The 25,219-nt window shown below is 44.9% G+C and overlaps 2 protein-coding genes across 2 annotated transcripts; one reads left to right on the top strand and one right to left on the bottom strand.

The window, feature by feature from the left end:
- Positions 1-529: 529 nt before the first annotated feature.
- rrp36 (ribosomal RNA processing 36) lies at positions 530-4,462 on the bottom strand. The gene is made up of 8 exons (XM_079278872.1): positions 4,386-4,462; positions 3,011-3,405; positions 2,062-2,194; positions 1,898-1,964; positions 1,696-1,800; positions 1,491-1,562; positions 1,225-1,342; positions 530-1,109 (listed from the first exon to the last, which is right to left on the bottom strand). Exons 2-8 carry the CDS (start codon positions 3,387-3,389, stop codon positions 958-960), a joined length of 1,026 nt encoding a protein of 341 aa, XP_079134998.1. The 5' UTR covers positions 3,390-3,405; positions 4,386-4,462; the 3' UTR covers positions 530-957.
- A 1,709-nt stretch (positions 4,463-6,171) lies between these two features.
- LOC306784007 (apoptosis-stimulating of p53 protein 2-like) lies at positions 6,172-23,779 on the top strand. The gene is made up of 18 exons (XM_079277811.1): positions 6,172-6,298; positions 12,917-13,064; positions 13,185-13,298; positions 15,343-15,419; positions 15,758-15,859; positions 16,566-16,761; positions 16,841-17,046; positions 17,373-17,537; positions 18,003-18,225; positions 18,367-18,489; positions 18,745-18,851; positions 19,082-19,451; positions 19,614-20,329; positions 20,454-20,591; positions 21,066-21,199; positions 21,437-21,603; positions 21,979-22,178; positions 22,382-23,779. Exons 1-18 carry the CDS (start codon positions 6,290-6,292, stop codon positions 22,421-22,423), a joined length of 3,237 nt encoding a protein of 1,078 aa, XP_079133937.1. The 5' UTR covers positions 6,172-6,289; the 3' UTR covers positions 22,424-23,779.
- The last annotated feature ends 1,440 nt before the right edge of the window (positions 23,780-25,219 follow it).

The following is a 25,219-nucleotide window of genomic DNA, read 5'->3' on the forward strand; positions in this document are numbered from 1 at the left end:
AGAACTCATTTGCTGTGCATTACTGGTGCGAGTGTCTCAAAGTGACGTTTACACACGTTACACTGAAAGCACGAGTGATTCCTCTGGACCTCTTCTATCCAAAGAGCCATTTTGCTCTATTTTCCACCAAATACAATTTGTCTGGAGCCGCAAAAGCTATTTGACGTCACAGCTTATAAAGTTGTATATATAGTTATGTTACATGTACAAAAACTATAGTTTGTTGTATTTGTGAAAATATAGTACAAGAATAAAGACAATTCTTGACATTGTATTGCAATTTTACCTGATATAACAATATCAAACTCCTATGAAGAGGAGAGTTTGCTGCAGCAGCTGAGAATTCGCTCTTTGTCATCTCCAGCGTGACACTTCTCAGCACATGCTGTGTGCTTGTTCTGGAAGCATAAGTCAGCATCGTTTGGGCTGTTTCAGGCTTTTAGGGGCAACACAGTTATCAATATTATCCTGTCTTTCAAAGTGAACTATAATGATAAAATGGTAAAAAAAAAACACAAAAACGCAAACATACAATTATAGTTTCATTTTATTTTTTTAAAGAAAAAGGGTGAGTTAAACATAAGTCAGGGTTTCTGAGGAGAAGCAGATGTTTCCAGTCGCGACTCACTGATGGTGCGTTCGTGGACTCTCAACAGCCCAGATTGTGACCGCGAGATGCGCCGGAAAGTCCCACAAAAAGTGTCCGTCCTCAACGTCGAAGGGACTTACGATGCTTTTAAAAATGCGAATGTTCGGATGGCCGAGCATTGTTGAATGCACCAGAAATATTTTACAATAAAAGATCTTTAACTTTACAGTGAAATAAATGTGACGCCAGAGATGAACTCAGTCCTTCATGCGACACCGTGAACAAACAGAGCACAGCTCCACCAGCAGGCTGAGATGGTTCGTTACGGTGTTTTTTATTTCCGTTCTTCTTCTTCAGGTGTTTTTGTGTCACTGAACGTTCTTGTTCTCCAGCTGTCTGGGCAGCTTCCTGCGGTCCTTTCCAGCGTTCCTCTTCCTCTTCTTGCCCAGGAAGCTCTCCAGTTTGCCGCTCTTCTTCAGCTCCTGGTATTTCTCGGCCAGCTGCAGCTTCTTCTTGTCAGCTAGAAAAGAACAAAGAGAGTTCAACTAAATTCAGCATCTCCACCCTATTCACTCTGTTAGTGGTGAAAATGAAGCGAGCGGACGTGCAGACAGAAACATTCAGCGAGAACTCACAGTTCTTGAGGAAGAACGGTCGTGCGCCCTGATTGGCTCGCTCTCTCTGCTGCCTCTTGAACTGCAGCTCTCTCTCTCTCTGCTGCTCTCGGTTCTTCCTCGCTCGCTCCTGGTTGTCCTGCAGAGGGAGAAGTCACGGTTCAGACATTTAAAACAGACTCACTGCATCGCGGAGCTTTTATTGTGAAACACCAAGCTTAACCGAAGGTCGGTTTTGGACAATTTGTACTTCAGAGGTTTGTATTTGAGGCAACACCCAGACTCACCATCCTCTTCAGGAGGAACTCGAGTTCCTGCTTCTTCTGGACGTTGCTCTTCTTCAGCTGCTTCTGGACGATCTGCAGACGAACAACACCATTGCGTTCATTTTCAGTCCAGCTCGCTGACATTAAAACCGCGCCTGCGGCAGAACACAGATGTTCTCTATTCCTGGGTCAGGTTTAAACCAGCGGCGATCCGGAGCTCTCTCACCTCTCTCTCTCTCTGTTTGATGTCATTGATGAATTTAAACGTCTCCTCAAAAATCTCAGGTTTGTATTCTCCAGACAGGTCGTCAAATCGAGGATCTCTCGACGTCTTGAGTTTGAAAAAGAGAAAACAAGACGGGAGCAGAATAATGAAAGCATGTATCAGAACACAGACTGTGTGGAGTCTGCAGGTCTCCTTCACTCACCGGCTTCCTGACGGAGACGACCTGACGGAGGAACGGAGCTCGTCTCTTGGCTGAAATCTCCATCGGCCTGAAAACACAAACACACAAACACGTCTAGAACACACACACGAGGGGTAAATACTGAAGGACGGCGCGGCCGCATGCAGCTGCTGAGACGTGCTCACCTGTTCTTGTTCAGTCGCTTCTTTCTGCTGGTGCCCCGACTCTTGTTGCTGCCGTACGCCACCTCGTTGTAAACTTTGGTTCCCACTTGCTTCTGCAGCTTCATGATTTCCTCGAAGGACATGTTGGAGAGTTCTGGGCGGGTCAGAGAACAGAGAGAGTCACGGTTTACCAACAAGCCCGTCGTCGTCACTGTACGCCAAGTAAACGTCAGCGCCGGTTTGATAGAAAGCGTAGATTCTGCGTTGCTAGAGGACATCTCCACGTTGCTAGAGGACATCTCCACGTTGCTCTCTTTATCGCACAAAGTGTGAGAAGATATGAGAGAAGACGCACCGTCAACAGGTTTTACAAACTCACGCTGTGCGGCCAAACTTTGTTCAATCACGTCAGACTTCGGTTTATATTCTAGCGGAGATCTCAACGTTTCCAACGACACCAAATATAAATAGGTTGGATTTTTGTGAAGTATTTCCTGTTTGATGGAACGATTTACGAGAATTGACCTCCTCGTGGTCGTTATTCCCGTCAAGTTGCCGATTACATTCATGTCTAAAATGTCATCACTCCTGTTGCATAATGACAAACGATCCTTGAACCTGGAGTCAAAGTGGACGTTTGTGCCAAATTTAAAGAAATCCCCTCAAGGCGTTACCGAGAATGTCCGAATGCTCACGATTATGATCGGTTCTAAGGAATCCCAGTGGGATTATCCTGACTTAATAAAGGTTATATAATAAATGATATACTTCAGCGACTCGGGGCTCGACAGCAATGATTCATTGGCAATCTCAGCAGTAAAAACAGAGCATCTTTGCTCACTGATGTCAGACGTTGAGGAGAACCCTCAACACTTAAATTAAATAAATCAAAAGTCCTCTCAGTGGGCGGGTGTTGACTGAACGAGGTTGTTTCAGTTCTCCGTGTTTGATATTCTGCTGATAAACTCACCTTTCTTAATGCCGTCTCTCGTCTGGACCTCGCCGCTACCGCCGGCCTCCTCTGGACCTTCATCGACATCTTCCTCGGAGGCTTCACTGTCTTGGTCCTCCTCTTCTTCCTCACCACCATCTGATCCCTCCTCGCCTCCCTCCTCCTCCTCCTCCTCAGCGCCTCCATCGGACCCCTCTTCCTCTTCGTCCTCCTCACTGACTTCTTCTTCTTCTTCTCCGTGGTGCGGCTCCCCCTCCTCAGCTACTCCTCTTTCAGTGAGCAGAGCAAAGTTCCTCTCCACGTCCGAGTCTTCTTCATCACCGCTGCTGCTGCTGGCCGCCATATTCTTCTTTTCTGAGACTTTCACGTCCCGCCCCTGCTTCTCTTTCCCCTTCATCGCGGTTTCTGTGGTTCTGGGAGATGAAGATGGTGGAAAACCAGAGAAGTATTAGAATTGATGGCAGTTTGGGACAAAAGGTGTTTCCATTGAATGCTACTTTATACTTCTCCTCCACTACATCTCAGAGGTAAATATTGTACTTTTTACATTTGTCTGACAGCTTTAGTTAGTTCTTCATCTCCTTCCTGTCCAGAGAAAACCTCGTATCTCCAGATGTGTTGATGTTGAATGTTTGTGATGAAATGTTCCTTTATGTGTTGATAGAGGTCAGTAAGAGGATAAGATTCATTCCTCCATCTGTTCTGTTTTGTGAGTGCTCTAAAAACAAATGATGGAAAGATGTTTTGCAATTTCTTATTGACAAGATTTGGCATTATTTTCTGAAACTTTGAACTGTACATGATCTTGTACCAATAAACAGGCCTTAAAACTGTCGGGACATATGTTGCCTGAAAAGTATGTAAACATAAACTCTGCCTTAAATATTTATTTTTATTATTGATTATTATTTTAATTTTGAAAATTATTTTCTATGTATTACATTTTTGCTATTTTTCCCAATTTGTTTGAATGAATGATTTTGCACGTGCAATTTGCTAAAAAAAATTATATATTAAAAAAAAAGGAAGATTACGCGCCATCTTGGATTTTTACATTCGTTGTAACAAGGACTCCTTACAAAATACAGCATTTTGTGACTTCCTGTCGGGTTTACGGATATAGAAACAGGGCAGCATACGATTTAAGATATGTTAGTGTATAGATTAAGAGTTACACTTGGATTCGGGATCATTTCTGCCCAGTTGTGATGCAGATTTCTTAGAAATATTAATGTAATGTTTTATTTTGTTAAGTTGGTCTCACTTAACGTTGTTTACGGCATCAACTCGAAACGGGAAGTAGTCCGGAGCGACGTAAACATGCCGTCCACATTACGGACAAGCGGCTCAAACTCACTCTATAGTGGTTCAGATGACAATAATGTGTATTTACCTGCTTATCAAGTTATTTAAATCCTCTTATGCTGAGCTCTGTTATCCACGTGTGTTCGTGTTGGCTGCAAGTTTCACTCCAGGAAGAAAAACGGTGCATTTCCGGTTTCAAAATAAATGTTTCACTGTATTGTTCGACGGGTTTGGACAACATTAAGGAACAAATGTGTTGCCATTTCATCCAGGACAATTTATTTTGAACACAGATGCCTTCTCTGTTGTATTATTGTTCTGCTTCCAGTTAGGTATTATTTTCTTACACTGTTATTTTGTAGGGAAAATACTAACTTCCTGCGCAGTGCTGCCATCTGGTGGTCAGACTTAGCTATTACCGCATTAATTAACAATTTGTTTTCAAATTAAACGCTTCTTACATTTTTCTCTAAAATCATCTACAATAAACGTATATGCATTACCTTCATCAACTCTGAATGTGTTTGTATTCTTTTTAAATGAGTCCATTCTCACATTTGATGGTTTTATTTATGCACTGTGACTTGTGTCCTTGCAGGTAAAACAAAATACATAAGAAATGAAAATATACACGTATTGATTTTGTTTAATTTGCACCTGGATCCATGTTATTTCTGCTTAGTTATTGTGTTGTCCAATCCCATTGTCCACACCTATGGTCCACATGTCCATGACGTGCTGATGGCTCTTCGTCCAGAACCAAAGTGCTGACATATTATGAGGTTATTTCTGTCTTTATTATGTAATCAAACGACTTTCCACACTGCAATAAAAAAATAGTTATTAGCAAAAATAATAATTTTATGTTTCACACACCAACGAGAGAAACGAGGAGGAGTTTATTCTCGTTGCCAGGAGATCCTGGTGACGAGCTCCATCAAGTTCTACTATTATAACCGGAATATTGGCAAAAAGCTCTTCAAAATAAAAATGCGTAAAAGTTGACATTTTAAACGACAGTGTTAAAAAAAGAAGAAGAAAAAAACACTTGTTTTCACATAAGACATTGTGTATATTTGAATTAAATGCCTTTTTAAACAAATTACAGTGTCTGTCAATGAGTTTGAGTCCACATTAGGGGAAATAAAGCAGACTTTCACCTCAGTACAATGTTGAGCTATAACACAATATTAACACTTTTAATGCAGGACTTTTGCGAGTAACAGTATTTTTATATCTATATGTTGTGGTATTAGGCTAGTACTTTTACTTAAGTTTGACTTTAAGTTAAATATCTTCAATACTTCCACTACTGCCTTTTAGTAATTATTAATTTCAATTAATCATCATTGATCTATTCATCATTTATATATTATGTATCTATTCATTACATTTTCTTTATCATTGTCTATGTTTTTATTATTTGTATGTACTATTATTGATTCAAGGATCTGGAACCAGGATACTGTAGTCTAACAAATCCGGGCTTTTATTGTGAAAACTCGTCCCGGAAGTGTTGTTCTGCTCTCCAGCGGAGCGCCGGCTGGTGACCGGTCTGCGTTGATTGAATGGTTTTGCTCCAAACACGCTCACAAGTCAGACGGATCCTGGATGTTGAGCAGGATTACCGCTCAGCGGGAGACCTGCTGCAGCTTTGTCATCAAAACTACTCACGTTTTATTTTGTAGGCGGGGTGTGTTTGTTATCTCCTGCAGCCTCATGCACAGCTTCTGCGAAACCATCCTCTTTCTTCTTCTTCTTCTTCTTCTTCTCTCCAGAGGGATCGGACCGCAGACACAGGGAATTAAAGGCCCGCTGGTTCACTGCAACAGGTCTAGGAGCAGCTGATATTATATATTTATATCATAATGATAATAAAGATGAATGTGATGTGAATGAAGCGGACAGAGGAGACACACGGACCGCAGAGGAGGAGGATGCTTTAATGGTTTCGGCTGCAGTCTGGGTGCGACAGAGCGGAAAACTGCCAACATGATGCCGGTGAGTGTAAAACACTTCATTCTGTTTTATTTATGTGGTGTTTCACCTGTTACTGTCTCCATATAAACTGGCACCACCCTCATTACTACTCCTGCAGTTAATTTCAAAACAGAATCCCTTAATTTAACATGTTACAAACCTTTAGCCTTACATGTTAATGTTAAGGTGAAATGATAAGGAAAGCAGTATCTGAAATGGGTCAGATATCTTAGGATAGTGCTGCTCTTCAGATGTTGATTTTAGGGGTTTTATCCCTGACTGAACGAGAGCTTTAGGGATAATTGTGTATAATCATTAACATTGTCTTCACATGATTGTAAAGTGTTGAGGGTCCAGGTCTGTAGCTGCCCTTCACAGCACTGAGGCCATGTCCTCTGACTTTTGTTTTTTTAAATGTGAAGAACGTAGTCGACAATCTACACTGTTGGTAGAATGGGTTACATGGTGGTGATTTTATAGGTATACACTGGACTTTTAGGACAAATAAACAAAGGTAGAAATGATCGGTTACCAGTCGTTGAAACAGCATGAACACCCTCTTTTTGTTGAATCAAATTGACAGAATATATAATAATAATATAATAATCAGGCCAACTGAAGAAATAGATCATGAAATATCAAAGTAACGCCACAACGAGTTAAGCATGGTGGACTCCAACATGACCTCGGTATTATTGGCCCTGTGTGGTTCATTCAACTTATACATATTTATATTCTGTCAAACCCCCAAAAAACAGACTGTGACTCTGATATTATCAACACAATCACCCTCCTGTTCATATTATTGTATGTAATACTCCTTCCACCAACAATGCTGTTGTAGCATGTTTTAATACTAATAATGATCTTAAAAATCAGCCACAACTACTACATGCGCTGCATTTGCATTGTTTTCATTTTTCCCCAAAGAGGACTGAAGGTCACAAAATCATGCAGCAAAAAATCCACGATTTCAACACATTTCAACACAAGACGCAGGAGAAAATGAAATGACAACAAGAGAGTATAATCATCTTTCCAGAGTCCCAAGCAGATTGTGAACATGTCTTATTTATTTCTATTTACAATGTGACACAACAAACAAAACAGATTTACGGAACAAATACAACCGAATGAAAGAAAATAAACTAATCATCTGTCATCCAGGAGGAACCATCGGCGTCAACATGTTGCCAACTTTACCTGCTTTTAAATAACAAGAGAAAACATATAAAAACAACAGCGGTATGGCCCTTTAAATTGAAGATAATCAATGTCTTTTACAGACTCTTTGCACAGACCTGCATGAAAGATGAAGATGAGATCCAGTGTTTAGGAGAACACGTGTGCAGATTCGTAGCTGAAACTCATTACAGGTGATGACGTTCTCTGTATTTGGAAGTTTTTTCCAGCAGACTAGTGTTGTTGTTTGGGTGATTGTTGTAAGGCACAACTCCGGCATACTGATAAATACAGAACGCTGTCCCTGCCGGCGATGTGCTTCATCAGCATTGTGTGAACTTGTTTGTAACGGGCTTGAATATAACAGCCGTTGATTTGTATGTAAAAGCATTTATCAAACCACAACTTTACTCTAAAGTGGGTTCATTTGAACAGAATTATTGGGATTCAGCAACATCTGATGTGTCCAAATGTCTTGTTTTTAAAATCTAAAACATTTGAATGAAAGTGAGATGGTTTTCAGATGTGATCGGGTATCTTCCCCCTCGCGTGTTAATGGATAATTGAGGAACACGATGAGATGGAGGAGGAAGGTCTGTTTGAGGAAATAAAGAGCTGAACTTCTCTTCCCAGAAACCCTGTTGTTATTCAGACAGCAGTGTGTAACATCCACACAGTGGCTGACATTCAGAGAGCTGCAGCTCTGACAACACACGAAAAACAAAGGATTCAGACCTCAGATCTGTCTAAAAGTGACTGTGAATTTGGTGCAAATCTCTCAGTCTGGGTTTAGTGTTTAGTACGTGACTCCAACAGCAAAATCATCCCGAAAGCTTTCATACGTGCTTCCTCTGCGACGCAGCGCACCCTGATCATTACGATACGTCCTCATCTTGCAGGCAAGGGCTCAGCCGAGCTCGCCTTGCTGCTTGGTAACTGTTGCCACAGTGACCAGAAACACACACACACACGCTCACACTCACACGCTGTTCAAGGTCATGTGGGAAGAGTTTTATTTCAGTATTCCTCATACGATAATGAACTATAATAGGGAACCGTCATGGTTTACAATATCAGCCTGATGCTGATGTTCATTGTCTAAAAGCTGATATTTTGTTCCGTTTTTTTGTCGAGCTTTGTCGTGTCGTGTGCTCTCATTGGCTGTAGCTCCAGATATCTTTGGTGCGTCTTCGATGCGCGGGTGTGTCTCTCGGCTCTTTGAACACTTCACACGTGGCACTCGAGTACCGATTTGCGAGCGCCGAGCCAACGACAACGTGCCTCCGATTTGGGGCTTTTGTCGGGCAGCTCCAAAAACCCGGCGAGTGTAAAATCAGGGCTAAAGTCGTGTCGTGTGAACTAGCCATTGACCGAGAGCAGATTGTCCGGAAGCTGACAAGCTAACAACACTCATCGGGGGCCGTTCGCCTAAACGTAGCGTCTAAAAACACGTGGAAAACGTACTCGGTAACCAAAACCTGCAATGATGATGAGCAGCGAGCCTCACTGACTGAACTTAACAAAGTCAAAGACGAATATATTCCAGCGTCCTTTTCCGCGTCAATTTGGCTGACCTTTCGAAAAGTGAAGCAAGGAAACAGGGATAGTTATTAATAGTTAATGAATAAGATTCACGTTGTTACTCATTTTAAAGAACAAACTACTGGCTATGTGTAACAAGAGCTACCAGACTGTCATCAAATTGGATTAATGTGTAAAAGCTCCCAAGTCAGAATGATGGGGGGGGGGGGGGGGGGGGGGTCAGTGTAATTTGGTAATGATGACGGGACTTTGGTGGGTTTAGAGGTTTATCATCAGACAAAGGCAGCAGGGCCGCTGACTGTCGGCCGATTGGTTAATTGATTTAATCAGTGATTAATCCAATATCGGTGCGTCACGTGATGCTGTCGGCCATATGGCTCCAGCCGTCCGCGCCGCCTACAGAACATTTGGGATGCGCCAGCTGCCGCCAAATTTTCCTCGAGCAGGAAACGGAACCAGACACAGCAGGACTGACTGAAAACGTCAATCATTCATTTCAATAACAATGCAGGTTATATATATTTCTTTGCAACTTTCGTTGACTTGTTGCCTGTTTACGCCCCAAAAACAAAACTTCTTTTCACATTCAGTTATATTGTTTTATCTTAAGTCTGAAACAAGATGATTTAGTTCAAATATGATGAACCTTTAAGGACAGAAGTAGTGCGGATACATAGAGCAAGTAAAATAAATAAAAGATACGTGGTATATGAAAAGTAAAATGAAATAAGAAGAGAACAATAATAAAAAGAGCAAACATTAGTCGGTAAAGTGACAGTTATGTGATCAATAACTGTACAATGTCATCGTTACAGATCTTAATAACATTTTCCTGATGCGTCTTATTTTCTCAAGAGAAGTCAGAATCACTGATCGGTCTGCAGCTTTGCTGTTGTCAATTCAAAGTTAAATTGCTGCTGTGATTCTTTGTTAGTAGGGCTGGATATTGTTCGACATGATTCAATACTAGTGTTGGTACAAAACCACAGTTTCAGTTTCAACAACGACACCATTGAACAGCATCTCCCCCCGTGTTCCATTCCGGCCTCCAGCCCTTTTGTTGCGCGTCATCTGGAAGAAGCTGTTGACGAGTTGCAGACAGAAGGCGGTTCGTTCATTTCCTCCGTCGCAGCAGAGGGTTGTTGTGGGCCGGTTGGTGGGATTGAGCTGCGTGATGCTGCGCTAATTCCTGGCTGGATTAAGAGCCGCATCCTCAGGAGTTTAACGAGGCCTCGGACTGACTGACAGACGGGTGTGCTTCCTGTTCTAAGCCGTCACTGTCGCCTGTTCTGGGTGTTCATGGAAATGAATCAGCCTTTTACACTGAATATATTTTAGATAAGAGAGACTTGAAGCAAGAGTTAAAGGGTCACTCTGCAGGCCGGATTAGAGAGCCCGGTAGCTCCATCCATGAGAAGTTGTGTCAGAAAAATGGCAGCAAGCAGCATTCCACCACTCTTAATATGCCAACTATGTCTGTAGGATTATGGTGCTAAGAACATTTACTCAAATACTCTTATAAATCGACATCTCAGAGGTTAATATCGTACTTTTCACTCCCCTCAATTTGTCTCAGAGCTTTAGATACTTGTCAGATTACTGTTTTTCATCTCCGGATGTGCTGATGTTGAATGTTTGTGATGAACTGAAGGATGAAATGTTCCTTTGTGTGTTGATAAAATCCTTCTTCTTCAGATGAATAAACTCTTTAAAGAGACTCTTGGATCAGCTGGAAGATGCTTCAGAACAAAGCTGGAAACAGGTTGTTTGTTCTTTCTAGAGATACGAGGTTCTCACAGGACAGAGACGCTACGAACACATAAAGATCTTATAGAATATGAAGCACTGATGAAGATTAAACTAGACAACAGGATATAAAGGAGTTAAAACATATACAGCAGTACAATGTAACAAACACATTAATGCAGCAGTGATATTAATCCAATGACATCATGTATAATAGTAACTGACGGGGAACATTTTACTGCACTATGAGTACTTTACCTTTCACACTACATTTTACTGATAATACTGACATCATTTTACTTGAGTAAGATTTTGAATGCAGGACTTTTACTTGCTGACGTCAGCAGCTTTACATGTCGATGTACAGCACGGCAGCAGTGACGTCGTGAGCAGCACACTGTACCAGTGCCCAGGACGTACTGAGCTTCTGTAACCAGCCTCACTGGCGACAGGAGGTCTCCCTCCCTGTGGTCGTCCTGAGGGACAGACTCCCCTCCCTGCTCTGATTGGCTGCGGCGCTTTCTGGTCGACCTCAGTTTGGGTGACTGACGGCAGTGACCCACTTCATCCGCAGGAACCTGAAGGAAGACAGCGGCGCTCCAGTTTTCCACCAGAGCTCCATGTAGGACAGCGAATTCATCTCTGTCACGGAGTCTGTTGACTTTATCGTTGTTCATGAAGGAGGGACTAAAAAGATGTCTTGATCACTGAGATTCTCTGTTGACGATGACACCGGTTAACTGATGCTTAAGCAGTAGAAATCTCCCATGAGCCACCTCTGCAGACCACCGAATGGACCACAGTGTTACATGATGGCCTCTTTGAATGTGGCACCTCATTTCCATTTGCTGCAGCTCAGAGTCCACTGTGTGTGTCTGGGAACCTTTTAGTTTGAGTAACAGCCGACAAAGTGAAGTATTACCCGAAAATAAATCCTCTCCCTCAGTAATTAGGATTTAAAAAGCCCAAAATTTAGCGTTTTTAGCTGGAAACAGCGAGCTGTTTAAGCTCTTTGATGGCGACTCTGTGTACTCGATCCCAATTTCTCTCTGCCAGGTTCACACTTTATCTGCTGCCTCCAAGTGAGAGAATACATCCTCAGAAATACAAATCGGCTCCAATTCATCCTGCTTTCAGACAGTCGTCATGCATCCAACTAATCTCACCAACACGTATTGGATGGACCGCCGTGACATCTCGTACAGATGTTCATGTTCCCCAGATGATGAATCCGAACTCACTTCAGTGATCCTCTGACTTTTCCTCCATTTTAATGTGTCCGATACTTGTATGTGCTTGTGACCATATACAGCACTTAGAGCTACATGGTCTGTATTAAACGTGCTCTGCAAATAAAGATTATTATTATTATTTGCATCAGGAGTACCTGATCATGTGTTTTGACTGCGGTTGGAGCTTTTATGCATGAGCTTCATTCCAACCTCGGTAACAGCCGACAACATCTGCATGTAAATGATGCCGCAGTCAGTTTCAGAAAGGTCAAAGGTTCCTCATTTTTCCCGTCAGACCAAGTGGAACGACGTGAAGACGGAGACGAGGGATGAAGCCAGCTCAGCTCTGGCAGGTTGAATGTTCAAAATGTACATGCGGCTCAAAGTCCTCCAACGAGCCGTTGAGCGAGCCGTTCCTCAGCACCACCCACCCGGCATCAATAAAAACTTGAAACGCTGCCTCCGTGCCGGTTGGCGGGCCGTGGGAGCCGATCTGGCTCTGGGCCCGACAGCAGATACCCTGCTGGAGTAACAGATGGCCCAGTGCATCATGGGAGTTATGTCCACACACATCTATTATAGTCCTAAACAGCACAGGAAGCTGCCGTAAAGGTGAAGAAGGCAGGTTGAGTGTGACGCATCACATCCCGGTTTAACGATCAACACAATCTGTTAAAGGACATGCCAATGTGTTGAAGGCACAGGAAACTGGTGTTTCATTCGTATGTCGCCGTCGCCAGTTTCTTTCTGTTTCCTACATTTTATTTCCTTTATTTCCTGGTTCAGATGCTCTGTTTGGTTACAGAGAAACCAGTTCCGAAGAGAGGACACTGCTCCATCTGGGCGTCTGCTTTGATGTGAGATTGACAGTCATTCATAATTAGTGTTGGCAGGAAGTGACTTCATTTTTCCTGGTGTGTCTGCTGTGTGTCTGTAGATGTTCCTCACCGTGTACCTCAGCAACAACGACCAGCACTTCAGCGAGGTTCCCATCACGCCGGAGACGCTGTGCAGAGATGTGGTGGAGCTCTGCAAGGAGCCCGGCGAGGCCGACTGCTACCTGGCCGAGACGTGGAGAGGCTCGGGTGAGTTTCCACTTAAAAACATCAATAAATATATCTTATCTTATTAAAGCTAACACGCTGGTTTCTTATCTGACTTTCCTGAAATAAGCAGTCTTATGTTTTTGATTTGTATCCCCTCAGAACATGTCGTTGGAGAAGGGGAGCGGATGTTGGAGGTGTTGCAGCGATGGGGGCAGCAGAGGGGGGAGGTTCGCTACCTCCTGCGTCACCAGAGAGCTCCAGGGAGAGAGTCGGGTGAGGAAACGCCTGTCTCGCCACCGCACAGCGGGATGCCACGTGTTTCTATGTGGGAAGCCAGTGAGGGATCGTGTTCTTGTAGCTGCTCCCTCCCTCTGGTTGGTCTGTGTGAAAGGAAGGGGGGGGGGGTGTGATTCTCCAGAAAGCAGCTGGTGACTCCATGTGTGTCCATGAGGTGATACATGGCTGTCTACATCCTCCACAGGACAACAGTGGATGGTTCACAGAGATGAAGACCTCAGTGCAGAGGACCGGGCCGTCCAGAAACGGGGAGAAACACAATACAGATGTAAAGTTTGCAGTCTCCTGCACAAAGCTTGATTGGCTCCTTGTGAAGTCCTTTCCCACCTCAATGGTGGTTTGCCATTTTTCACCCAGAGGAAGACTGAGAAATCTGAGTGCCCTTTAAATTTGATTATGATTTTGTGTGACGACTTAACAGAATTATCTGAACAGCCTCCAGTTATGCAGAGTTCAGATTACACGATATCAGTCTGACAACACTCCGACCTGGCAGCTTCTGGTTTCACCCGGCGACGCGAGAGAGGAATGATGTCGCTGTTGCTGTCAGGTGGAGCAGGGACCTGGCAGCTCCTTCCCCAACACATCGAGTCACAGACCACGTGATAAACGACCAGCTGTGATTGGTCGAGGTCAAACACGCAGTCCGCCAAGTCACAGCGAGACTTCCTGACTGTGACTCAGTGGTGTGCAGATGTAGATTACTGCATCTGTGTATCCTGCTGACACTGTCATTTTGAGTCTGATTTCTCTTTTATAGTTTCTCGTTTTACTCTCTTTTTATTCGTGCATGCTTCTAATCATTTATTTATTTCTGTCCTTTATTCATCTCATCTTATGTTCAATGTGATTTTTTTTTTCTATGGATTGTGATTTGTTGTTTATTTCTGTCCCAAAAACAAAGAAATCCCCTCCGAGGTTTTCCTGTGCTGATTAACAGTCGGACAGTTTCCTCCATCGGGTCATTGTAAGACCTGATCTCTTAAACCCTGTGCATTACCTCAGAGGATACGGCTGCTGCTCTTTTATATTGTTCTTATAGCCAACAAATCCCATGTGCAGCCTCAAACCAACCGCATGTTAGTCCGTCTCCCAATATTTTCTGACTTCCTGTCTGTAGCTCTCAGCTCAAAGCCCATTGGTTCTTACTGAAAATGTAAATATATTAAACCACAAATATATAGTTTCGTTTAAAGGCTCAGTAATGTCCTAAAACAGCTGTTCACTGTAGTTTTTATCAAACAAACAGGAGGAAATAGGACGTTTGTTGGGGACTATTTTCAGCAGCGGATTGATCCACATTTGGTGCTCTGGAGATGAATGTCAGACTCGAGCACAACACCAAGATTTCTGACCTGTGGGGTTAAATCCCCAGATTTTTTAGCACCAATGACAAACAATTCGTTTTGTTCTTGTTGCGCTTCAGAAAGTTGTGGGATGTCGATGTCTGTGGGGATTTACGAGGAGCGGTAGAATAGTGTGTCATAAGCCTAATTATGATAACAGAAGTTGTTTTCAACACAAGTTGATGGGGATGTCATTAGTTCTGCAGGTATTTGGTCATAAATCAGAAGCATTGGACAAATGTTGACCTGTTGGTGGCGCTAGATTCAAAGTCAGAGGGTCGGCTGTTAATCCTTGGGGGACCATTGATGTCTGTGCCAAATGTCACCGCAATCGATCCAAACGTTTATAAGAAATTTCATTCCAAACAATCCTGAGAGCCACTGCTGGCAGGGCTGCAAATGCTAAATTTGCATTAACAGAGGCAGAGGCCTTGGCTACTTCAATTATTGTTTCAATGTATGTTTTAAATCTCCTCTACTTTTTATGACTGAATTTGATTTCTTACACTGTTTCTTTAATTGTTTTTAAATCTCCTTTTCTTTTGCCTTATGTTTTGATGCTTTTAATGGTTTTATGTGAAGCACTTTGAATTACCTTGTTGTTGAAATGTGCTATACAAATAAACTTGCCTTGCCTTGCCTTGCCTTAACACTCATTTTATTTTTACATCCAGGTGGATCCAGAGCTGCAGATGAGCTGATGAAGAGGGACCAGGTGAAAGCGTCTGTGGAGAGATGTCTGGAGAACGGGGTGAGACACTTTCACAGTTTCCGTGTCGTCCAGTACAGGGACGTGTTTAGCTTAGCTCAGCACAAAGACTGGAAGCAGGGGGAAACTGTTAGCCTCGCTCCACCAACAGAGAAACTAAATCCAGCAGTTAGCGTTGGAGCTATTGTTGGCTCTCGGCACGCTCGAGCCTCCGCCACCTGTGCCGTCATTTGAATGCACAGAAAGTTGTGTCTTGCTGTGCTTCGGTGTGAAACCTGCACTGTTTGCGTCTCTGAAAGTTCATGTCCATTTGAAGGTGAACTCTGTGTGTGTGTGTGTGTGTGTGTGTGTGTGTGTGTGTGTGTGTGTGTGTGATGCAGGTCTCGGCTCCTCGTCTGGACGTGACACTGAGCGACCTGCAGGATCTGGCAACCAGACAGCAGCAGCAGATTAATGCACAGCAGCAGCTGCTGGCCTCCAAGGTGCGAAACACCCAACACTCTACTGCTAATGCTAGTACTGATACTGCTATTGTCACTATCTTTACAGGAGTACACTCGTACAAATACTCAAATTCAGCTGCTACTGATTTCTGGGAACATTGGTCTCCACCTGATGATGTGTGGTGATAATCAAACCTAACTGGTCATTGAAATGATGCTTTGTTTGAATGTTTTTCATTTGTGTGACTTCTTGAGCACATTTAGATTAAAATAAATAACTATAAAACTACACTGTAAAAATATACAATCAATATATTTAAATTGATCCTGAGATTATTTGGTCACGTGGCCATGTGAGGAACTGCAGTTTCTGGGACATCCCATTGTCATCATTTTTCAGCACTGGAGGCTGACCCTTGCTCTAAACACAACACCTAATGAAGAGTAAAACATTCAGAGGTAACGTCGCAATGCGAATACGACATCATACATACGTGGCCAGAGCAGGAACAGACAGCGTTGTGTTTATTAGACACAAGTTATTGGGAAATGGTAACGCTCGCTTAAAGAAGCAGGTTGACAGTTGCTTTACTATTATCCTATTATTGATCTCAGGAATCTAAATAAACAGGGAAATAAACATTTATACAGAAAAAAAAAGCAGTGCCACCAAAAAAGACATAATAAGCACATGCATTCAGCTCAAACAGAGCTATTAACTCAATGTGGTTGCCGGGTGTTGCAGGAGCAGCGGCTGCGCTACCTGAAGCTGCAGGATCAGCGGCAGCAGCAGCCGGAGACGTCTGACCAGGAGCGACTGCAGCAGCTCAGAGAGAACGCACACAACCAGGAGGCCAAGCTGCGACGGGTCCGGGCCCTCAGGGGCCAGGTGGAGCAGAAACGCCTCAGCAACAGCAAGCTAGGTCAGTGTGACGACGGAGGTCTGGGTTGGCTAATTAACCATTTGTATTATTATCTTGTGTGATATATATATATATATGTGTGTGTTCGTTGTTCCAGTGGAGGAGATCGAGCAGATGACCGGGATGTTCCAGCAGAAGCAGAGAGAGATGCTTGTCGCCGTGTCGAGGGTGGAGGAGCTGAGCGACCAGCTGGAGGCGCTGAGGAGCAACAGACTGGAGGCTCTTCTTCCTCCTCCTCCTCTCCATCATCACCACAACACCTCCTCCACAGCTGAGCTGGAGCGCCTCTATAAGGAGCTGCAGGTGAGACCTATAATAATGTATCAGGCCTTCATAGAGCAAACGATTAACCTTTCATAGATTAATCGCTTGGTCTATGAAACGTCGTAAAGTAGGACAGAAATTACTCAACACGATTCCTCAGAGCCGCGGTGACGTCTTCAAAAGATATTTTCAAAACATACCTTCACTGTCAGAGTGTTCATGATGCTAACCAGCTCGCTAGACAGCGACAAGCTAGTGCAGCTAGCTTGAGCTTAGCGGGAAGGCTACGCTAGCTAATGTAGACGTTGTAATGTTAGCTTCCTTCGTACCAGTTTTTTGACCACGCTCCGTCCCTCACACGGCAGTCGAGGAACAAGTTGAACCAGGACCAGAGCGGCAGGCTGCAGCAGCAGAGGGACAGCCTGAACAAGAGGAACCTGGAGGTGGTGTCGATGGACCGACGGCTGGCCGAGCTCCGCCAGCGACTCTGGAAGAAGAAGGCTGCCCTGCAGCAGAAAGAGAACCTGCCGGTGAGTGCACACAGCCAAAAAAGTATATGATAATAATATTTACAAAATATTTACTTTTATTTTCTAGAGAGATTCTATTGGTCCTTTATACTGGGGCAACTTGTCGTGAGCTTAGAATCAGGATAAGCCTTTGTTTGCTAAATTAGCGACTTTCAAGTCGCTATTGTATTGAGCTACGTATTCAGATATTTTACTTAAAATTGCTAAATTCCAAATTCAGAGCATATATATATATATATATATAAAGCTGTCATTTAAATGTAGTGAAGAAGAAAGTGGAATGAGGAAAAAATATTCAGGGAAAGTACAAGTACCTCAAATTTGTACTTAAGTAACGAGTAATATCTTAGTAAATATACTCATTTACATTACACCACAGCTTTCATTTGATAACCGCTTTTCATTGGACAAAAACTCTGCAGACGTTCATTAACATCTGTCAAATATCAAATCGTTCTCTTTCAGGCGGCTTCAGACGGAGTGGCCCCTCAGCACGCCGTGGGCTCCAGAGTGGCGGCGGTGGGGCCGTACATCCAGTCGTCCTCGTCCACGACAAGCTCTCAGGGGCCTCCTGTCCTGGCTCGCCACGAGGTTCTGGTGAAGCCGGCGTACCCGGACGGCACCGCCACGCTGCCCATGCCCGACTCGTCCCTGAAGCCGCCTCCCAGACCTGTCAAACCCGGCTCAGGTACCGTACCGGAAGTTTCGATACACAGAAAAAGGAGGATATTTACTGTAAGAAGTTGTTTATTTGATCTCAAACTGAAGGTCCAAGCTGTTTTGGACAGATGTCACAGTGTTTGAACACCAGTTTCTCTCCTCTTCATAGGTTTTGCCACATCAAAAATAGGCAAACTCTCTGACTGGCCCAGCTCGTTTCCTGAGTCCAGTGGAGGTTACAGCCACGCCTCCACCCTCCCTCGCATGTCCAGCCTCAGCGGCCACAACTTCGGTCAGTTGGAGCACGATTTCTATGTGAAGGTTTTTTTTGGCAACAGCAAATGATTTGATTCTCAGACGCTGGCTACGCAATCGCAAATATCGACTGTTTTGAAAAGTCTCACTGGTGCGTTCGAGGAGGCTCTAGATTTGAGGATTGACTTCCTGTCTGGGAGGTTTAAAACTGCTGACCTTGTTTAAAAATGCCACACGGTAGAAGACCACGGTGTTGATGATGATGATGGTGCCCCTCTCATCCCTCTCGTAGACGGTAAGACCCTCACAGATAGGAAGGCCCTCTCTGGATCTGACATCCCGCCCCCTGTCCCCTCACGGACCAATCACATCACTGAGAAGCTGCTCAGGGACAATCAGGTATCAAGGGACTCTCACTTCTATTTCCTATTACATGTTCATTTATGTGGCGAAATTAAAATAATTAGTGTCATTGTGTTGGACTATAGTGAGCCGGCAGCTACAGGTAATGAGGAGTGCAACTGTGAATCCCGTAGTTTTTCAAAATAAAAGCTTTTTATGTCTGGAATCAACCTCTGGAAATCAGATCCCCAAGTCAGCAGAATTGCTTTGCTGTATTTCACCTTTAGGCTGCTGGTAAAGGTCCGCCTCCAGTTCCCAGTAAGCCCAAACCGTTCTCCTCATCCGGCCCGCCGACCTTCTCCAAGCCCCCCTACAGCACCGGGACCTTCCCCGGTAAGGTGCGACCGGTCGGGGGCCACCTCAGGGCCGCGGGAGTCCTCTCCAGCCGCAGCCACACCCTCCCTCTGCCCAGCAAGCAGGAGAGTCCGCCGGCCGCCGCCGTGCGGCCGTACACCCCCGAGCTCTCGGAGGCCACCCCCCCTGTTCTGCAGAAGCCTCAGACTCTGGCGGCTTCGTCCATCTACTCCATGTACACCCAGCAGGGGAAGGGCTACCTGCCGAGCGGCCAGGGCACGCTGCCCCGCAGCCAGCCCAGAGGTGATGCACCAACACAGCCAATGGGTTTTAATCAGGATACGGTTTCTTCTTCTGCACTTAAAGGGATAGTTTGGGTGTTTTTTAAGTTATTATTCCAGCTGTTCAACAGATGTTTGGTTTGTCATCGCTGCCTCTGACTTCCATGTCTCTCCCTCCTCACAGTGTACGGGAAACCAGCTCGCGGGGGTCAGCAGACCGTCGCCTCAGACGTCATGAACTCTGGGCCTTGTGCGTCCGACGGGAGCGAGGCTGACAACGGCGTCGGGGCCGAGGCGGCAGAGCGCAGCACCCCGCGGCCGCTGAGCCCCACCAAGCTCCTCCCCTTCCTGTCCAACAACCCTCACAGGAACCCCAGCGACGCCGACCTGGAGGCGCTGCGCCGCCGGCTGCACCACGCCCCGCGGCCCCTGAAGAAACGCAGCTCCATCACGGAGCCCGAGGGCCCGGCGGGTCCCAACATCCAGAAGCTGCTCTACCAGAAAACCACTCTGGCTGCAATGGAAACCATCCCGATGGAGACGGTCAGTCCGGCGGGGACGTACGTCCGGCCTCACGAGGACGGGACGGGCGGTGCCGATGTGATGTTCAGAGTCGATGACAACCAGCCGCCCGCTGAGAGCCCGGAGGACGGTCTGACTCCGCCCCCTCTGCCCCCCCGTGCACCCATCCCTGACCCCGCCGCCTGCCGCTCCCTGCCCCCCCCTCTGGAGGACAAGGAAAAGGTTTGTCCGTCCGCCTCGGTCCGCCTGGGCTTTTTTGCCGATGACTTCCCCCCCTACCCGCCTCCACCTTACCCCACCTGTGAGGAGGGGGATCAGGGAGATGACTCCTTCAACCTGCAGCCGCCGGAGGTCACGGGACAGGTGACGGTGCCCCCGGTGAGTGTTCCCAGAGTAACGGTTAACGGGGTACTAGAACACAAAACTTCTGGTTATTGCTTTGCTAATTAAAGGGTCACGTCACCTAAATGATGAAAAACGATCTCCTCTCTCTGATCTCCAGGGTAAGAAGTCGATCCTCCGTAAAGCCGACTCGGAGCGGATCGACCACAGCATGCGGGTCAAGTTCAACCCTCTGGCCCTGCTGCTGGACTCGTCTCTGGAGGGCGAGTACGACCTCGTCCAGAGGGTCATCTACGACGTGAGTCACTCCACCGCCTGCTCTTAATCTGCTGGTCCACCACGAGACACTTTGACGGAGCTCAGGGACACTCGCAGATCTCCTCAAATTTTCACAAGCGCAGACAATTTGATGATTTTTATAGAATAATTGAACTCTATGAAGTGCTTATAACGGCACAAAACATGTGATATGTTCCTTAAATCTTAGATTTGATCACTTATCATTATATATTTATATAAACAGCAGCTAAACAAAGTGGATGTAGATATGAAGTGTTGTGGTTTGGTGCATATAATTCTGTGTTTAAGTGTGCTGTTAATTTAGTCACCGGTTTCAATTTCGATTAATGTGACTTCACGGAAAATTTTGAATGTTTTGAGCTTGAAAAACAATCATTTTAAAATCTATTGAATATTGGAATGACATGCTTGAAACCAGCGTCTTTGCTCCGGATTACGTGAATAATAAGGTAATCGCGCGTGCGTCCTGCAGGTGGACGACCCCAGCTCGCCGAACGACGAGGGCATCACGGCGCTGCACAACGCCGTCTGCGCCGGCCACACGGAGATCGTCAAGTTTCTGGTTCAGTTCGGGGTCAACGCCAACGCTGCCGACAGTGACGGCTGGTGAGTTTGACCCAGAACGACATTTCGGGGCTTCACAGTCCCGCCTCGCCGATGATTTAAGAGTTATTGTTGTAAGAAGATGACGTCCTCAGTGTTTATTCCTCCTACAAAGCTGTGATTGGCCGGCTTGTTTTTCCAACCAAGAAAATGGCTTCAAATCGGAGATGTGTGAGATGATTCAGACGTCTGGGTTCGAACCTCTCAAACCTTCCTCCCTCTCTCTCTCCTCGTCTCCAGGACGCCCCTCCACTGCGCCGCCTCCTGTAACAATGTTCAGGTCTGCAAGTTCCTGGTGGAGTCGGGGGCCGCGGTGTTCGCCACCACGTACAGCGACATGCAGACGGCCGCCGACAAGTGTGAGGAGATGGAAGACGGCTACGCCCAGTGCTCCCAGTTCCTCTACGGTGAGACTAAACACACCGCGTGGAAGAACCAGAAGGGCCTCCAGGGACCATCCATGAGGTCCCAGTGATCCCGGTGACCTTACAGGGGGGCCACACACAATTTGAGGGGTCTCTGAGGGTGTTTCCTCGTCCTGAGATAGTTTGAGGAGTTTTCAGGGTTCCTTAAGGAGCTCTCGTAAGTTCTACGGAAAGATTTCAGGGTTCATTGAGGAAACATTGAGGGTGCGTATACAGAGGTCCCTGGGGTCCCTGCTCGTGTTTCAGAGTCATTACGGAGGTTTCCTGAGCCGTTCTGATTCTGGTCCGACAGAAATCGTACACTTCATTACAGTCGTTAGTTTGTAAATGTCTCTGTGTGTGTTTGCGTGGCGGCAGGCGTTCAGGAGAAGATGGGCGTGATGAACCGCGGCGTGGTGTACGCCCTGTGGGACTACGAGCCTCAGAGCGACGACGAGCTGGGCTTCGGCGAGGGCGACTGCATGACGGTGCTGCGGCGCGACGACGAGGTGGAGACGGACTGGTGGTGGGCGAGATGTGCTGACCGGGAGGGCTACATCCCCCGCAACCTGCTGGGGGTGAGACAGAGACAGAGGCACTGACAGCTCATAGGAAAAAAAAGTGTGATGTCGGCTGTTTCCTCCTAACTCTGTTTTAATCAGGTTTAAAAGCGGCTCTGAGAATTCTGTTACTCAACAGTCTTACGTAACAAGTTTCAGAATTTAAATGTTGTCTCGATCTTCTTTTTAATGACACATTCTTTCCCCTTTTTATTTCCCAGCTCTATCTGAGGATCAAGCTGCGGCAGAGGAGCCTGGCTTAACCGCCGACTGACAAAAGACCGAAATGTTACGAGAAGGAGTTTAAACCTCTGGACTCGAGGTTCTGAACTGCTGTTGGACCTCGGCACAAAGAATGTCTCATCGTGAGCTCATTGTCATTGCTGGAGGGACAGAAGAAGAAACAGCAGTTCATCAGCATCCTGTGCTAAAATGAACAGATTATCACTTTACCAGAATTCATCGGCAGATATTTGACTTTTGCCAGTGACTCATTAAATCTGCTGCCCTGAAGCATGGGGGGGGGGGCCTAAAAACAAAATGTGAAAATGATTTTGGGTTCATGTTGTAAGTTTTTTAAGATTTAATTTTATTTGAATGAATAGCATGAGAGTGTCGACGACATGCGACTAATGTCCCAACGGTTGGTTGGTTTTGTATTTAAAGGTACAGTCCCGTTTTGTTACAGCATCCACTAGCTTTCAGAATCGTAACACATCTAGGAAGTGTTTCATCCAATATGGAGTTCATTTTTATGTTCTTCATCAAGTCAGGATGTTGTACGGAGCCCAAAGTCCCAAAATCCTGGGTTGTTTTTTTCCTCTCACAAGTTTGTGACTTGAGGGAACAAAACAACAAGTTCGTGGTTTGTGGGAATTAAATATGAACTTGTGCAAAGAACCTCATGACGTTTGTAAAGTGGACGATAAATTGTACAAGCAAGATATAAAAGCAGACCTTTTGTTTCTTTGGAGCTCTGTAGTGCAGATGATTTTTTCACCAGGTAATTTAAAAAATATTTTGTAGCCGTTTTTTGTTGTGCACTTTTGCAGATTTGATCAAATCCAGCCGAGAGCCTCAGAAGGGCTCGACTGTCAACAGGCGGCCATTAGTTAAGGTTAGTTTGACATTGATGTCGTTAATGAACACGTGCAGGATCTATGTGAGACGGGAAAGCACTCGTTTAAGAGTAGACAACGGTTTGGATTTATTTTTGTTTTTTTTTAAATTGTTATAAAAGTTTATTTACAAGAGTCCCTGTTCTGCTACAGGGCAGAGTTTGTGTCATTTTTTAAACGATAAAGTCAGAAGCAGATTTTTTTTTTTAAATGTTATAAAAGACAATCTACATCAGCTGATATCATATAGTGAAAATCTATCATTTTTAATCATTTATCTGTCTTTTTTGTGTCGAAATGAGGACTTAAATTACAAACTAAACATGTAATCTCAGTATTGTTGTAATATACTGGACCAGTAGATCAGCTCAAATCAATTTCAAATAAGAGGATGCAAGTGGTGTTTTTTATTAATTTTATTATTTAGCCAGGCTAAGCTTCCTGTCTTTGTGCTAAGCTAAGCTAAAGACCTGCTGGACCGCTCTGTGTTCTGGACACACGGATATGAAACTGACTTCTTCATCTCTGACTCTGGCGAAGACGGAGAATGAGAAGATTGTTTTTGAAATAAAAAAGTAAAATAAATCACACCTTCTGTCCTCAATGCTCCATTTTCACTTCCTGCAAGAAACATGAATGATATAAAGTAAGCGTTTCACTCATGTTGTTTCAACAGTTTATTTATTAGTTCGAGGGACGGTCGGGAGCAGCCACTCTTTAACGTTTAAACGTCCAGCTGGTGGCCTCTCAGCTCGGCGCTCTGCAGGATCACATGCTGACTCAGCAGACAAAGTGCAAAGAACTCCATTTGAACAGGAAGCAGGTTCAAACGCTACAGGATCCATGGAAAGTACATTCGATATTAAGGTTTACAATTGCACAGAACCTCAGAAAAAAAAATCAAATAAAAAACGGTTTAAAACACTTCATATATTACTTCATACTTTAAATGAGCATGCAGGTTATGTTTAGCAACAAGCTGCCCAGTACATCAAACCTTCTACACATGAACGCGTGATCGCAACAAACTGGAAACCCCCAGATGCAAACATGAAGTCTGCAGATGCAGATGTTAAACGTAGAAGCTTCAACAGTTCAGAAGCAGCTCGAGCTCACGAGTCTCAACAAAGTGAACAAAGTAAGGCTGTAAAGTAACGTTCTCCTACAACATCGTTCTGTTCCCCAGAAACACAGTCAATGATTCATCTGAAAAAGAAAACGGATTGTGGTTTATTATCTATTGTGGTAATTAATATCGGGCTGAATTGGGGAAAAGTCAACAGGTTTCTGCTCCGGAGCCCCGTCGGCTGGACAGAAGGGATTCATCGTGGTGATTAAAAGTGAATAAAGTGCAAAAGAACGGAGCGTAATGGAACCAGCCGGCGGGTTCAGTCTGAACTCTGGAGGAATGTTCGGAGCCCTGCGGGCGTCGGGAGTCCTTTTGTTTGCACACGAGTTCGTCATCTAAGCGCTCTAATGATTAAAGTAATCTGGAAACATCCTCCATTCTGGTCTCTAGGTTTCAGTTTGTCGGTTCGAACTCAACTTAAGTTCAACTCCTGAGGGAAAATTACAAAAAATTGGACAAACCAGTCTCTCGTTAACATTTCTCCAATGTGAGGAAATGCTGCTTTCCTGTTTTAGACGATTCTAAAGGGAACAGTTTTGGGTTTGAAGACGTCACCGCGGACAGTTTTCACAATTTTCTGAAATTCTGTTAATTAATCTATCAATTAATCAGCTCTATTAATGAATCTACAGCAAACTGACCCCCGACGCCCACCGCTGACATATAAAACATTCACCTTTTACAGTTTACGGGCTGACATGCGACATGTTTGCTGAGACGACGCCTCACGCTGTTGGAAAACTCCTGCTGGAAATAATCCCCCTCGTCACATGTCACATGAGGAGGTGTTGAGTTGTGTTCCAGTGTTCCAT

Source organism: Melanostigma gelatinosum (genome assembly GCF_949748355.1).
Source record: "Melanostigma gelatinosum genome assembly, chromosome: 11".
Lineage (NCBI taxonomy): Eukaryota > Metazoa > Chordata > Actinopteri > Perciformes > Zoarcidae > Melanostigma > Melanostigma gelatinosum.

Coding starts and splice junctions, on each gene's coding strand:
- rrp36 (XM_079278872.1), bottom strand. CDS start 3,389: ATGAAGGGGAAAGAGAAGCAGGGGCGGGACGTGAAAGTCTCAGAAAAG. Junction 1,965..2,061: donor AAGCGACTGAACAAGAACAG/GTGAGCACGTCT, acceptor TTGTGTTTTCAG/GCCGATGGAGATTTCAGCCA. Junction 1,801..1,897: donor TCGTCTCCGTCAGGAAGCCG/GTGAGTGAAGGA, acceptor TTCAAACTCAAG/ACGTCGAGAGATCCTCGATT.
- LOC306784007 (XM_079277811.1), top strand. Junction 15,860..16,565: donor AGCAGCTGCTGGCCTCCAAG/GTGCGAAACACC, acceptor CGGGTGTTGCAG/GAGCAGCGGCTGCGCTACCT. Junction 20,330..20,453: donor GACAGGTGACGGTGCCCCCG/GTGAGTGTTCCC, acceptor TCTGATCTCCAG/GGTAAGAAGTCGATCCTCCG.